Raw genomic sequence first — 1,390 nt, 5'->3', positions numbered from 1 at the left:
ATATTCGCGAGGTCGTGCGTTTTTTCTGTGGAACAAGAAAAGCAAACCCGCTCGAGCCAGTGCCATGTGCATATAAAGCAAAAAGGTCAATCAACATGGTACAACAACGCTCGAATCGGCATTTTCTGAAAAAAGAATCAGGTCTTCTGCGGTCCGAACCGGCGACCACCCTGGATTAGATAAGCAATGATTGCATCTGTGAATATCTTCTTTTTAAAATAATGGACCCCCCTTTGTCTCTCTTCTTAAATATAATTTGACCAAATTAACTCACAAGTGCATTGCTTTTGGCAAGCCAGCATTGAACATATATCTCCACAGAAGAACTTCTTTAGCCACAAACACTTACGACCATGGCTATCTTCAGAAAAGTACTCACAAGCACTGACGTCGAGAGAAGATTGTCATTTCCAGAGCAGAGCTTAGCTGATTTGCCGCCATTTGAAGGGAGCCCTGCAATAGATTTTCCTGTTATGGATGATGAGGACGGCAGCGTTTGGACCTTTTGCTGCACATTTCGAGCTGGAGTCTTCCCAAGGCCGGTTATTGTTAAGGGCTGGTCTCAATTCGTTCGAAGCAAAGAGCTCAAGAGCGGCGATATGGTTGTTCTTTACAAGGAGGAGGATAGTGGGGCACGGTATAAAATCAAAGTGAAGAAGAGTTCTAACTGAGTTGTACATAAACACTAAGAAATGGAATGAGTGCAACAAATGTAATATTACTCGTTTGTATTTTATATAACAGAACAAGCTTTTTGAATGCTTAATTACCATGAACGGGTTATGTTGCATAATCAGCAAAAGAGTTTCGTGATATTAATTTTTTTTTGAAAAATTGAATTTATTAAATCCAGAACTTGAATGCCATAATAAATCTAGTGCCAAACTAGTGGAAGACTCCTCTTGGCATAGACAGCAAGCTTTGGAGCGGGCTTTGCCACTGTACAATAGCTTTACAAGCCTTTAGCAGCAATGGCAGAAAAGGAAACGCGCCTGTCAAATTGAACTTGTTAACCGATGAGGTTATCGTTAAAACGTAAAAAAGAGGCGTCTCTGCCTATAGCCGTGGCCATTGTTTTTATACAAGATGTCTATCATGAAAATGAGACATGATGTCAAAGCATCATAATAAAATAACTCTCTGTATTAAATGAGAAGAGGTGATGTCAAAGCATCAAAAATTAATTTCAACTTCTTTAGATATATCCGCCATATAGGAATAAATAATTGGATAAAATATCTAGAAATTCCGACAAATAGAAATCTATTCCAAATGATGTCGCGCTATGAATTATATATAGCATCGCATGATGATAAAATAAGTAATCGGAATGGAGATCATGCTCCACGTATAGAAATCCATGGATCTACGCACCTAGTGGTCAACCATA

At 38.9% G+C, this 1,390-nt stretch overlaps 1 protein-coding gene across 1 annotated transcript; it reads left to right on the top strand.

Annotated features, from left to right (window-relative positions):
- Window positions 1–353: 353 nt before the first annotated feature.
- On the top strand, window positions 354–671 carry LOC110418044 (B3 domain-containing protein At2g36080-like). Its single transcript, XM_021430659.1, has one exon. It carries the CDS (start codon window positions 354–356, stop codon window positions 669–671), a length of 318 nt encoding a protein of 105 aa, XP_021286334.1.
- Window positions 672–1,390: the final 719 nt, after the last annotated feature.

The sequence above is a fragment of the Theobroma umbraticum genome, unplaced genomic scaffold, assembly GCF_002168275.2.
Source record: "Theobroma umbraticum cultivar Fairchild unplaced genomic scaffold, ASM216827v3 scaffold_50.0, whole genome shotgun sequence".
NCBI lineage: Eukaryota > Viridiplantae > Streptophyta > Magnoliopsida > Malvales > Malvaceae > Theobroma > Theobroma umbraticum.
The sequence above is the reverse complement of the archived record's forward strand: the minus strand, read 5'-3'. Positions and strand labels throughout refer to the sequence as shown.

Coding starts and splice junctions, on each gene's coding strand:
- LOC110418044 (XM_021430659.1), top strand. CDS start 354: ATGGCTATCTTCAGAAAAGTACTCACAAGCACTGACGTCGAGAGAAGA.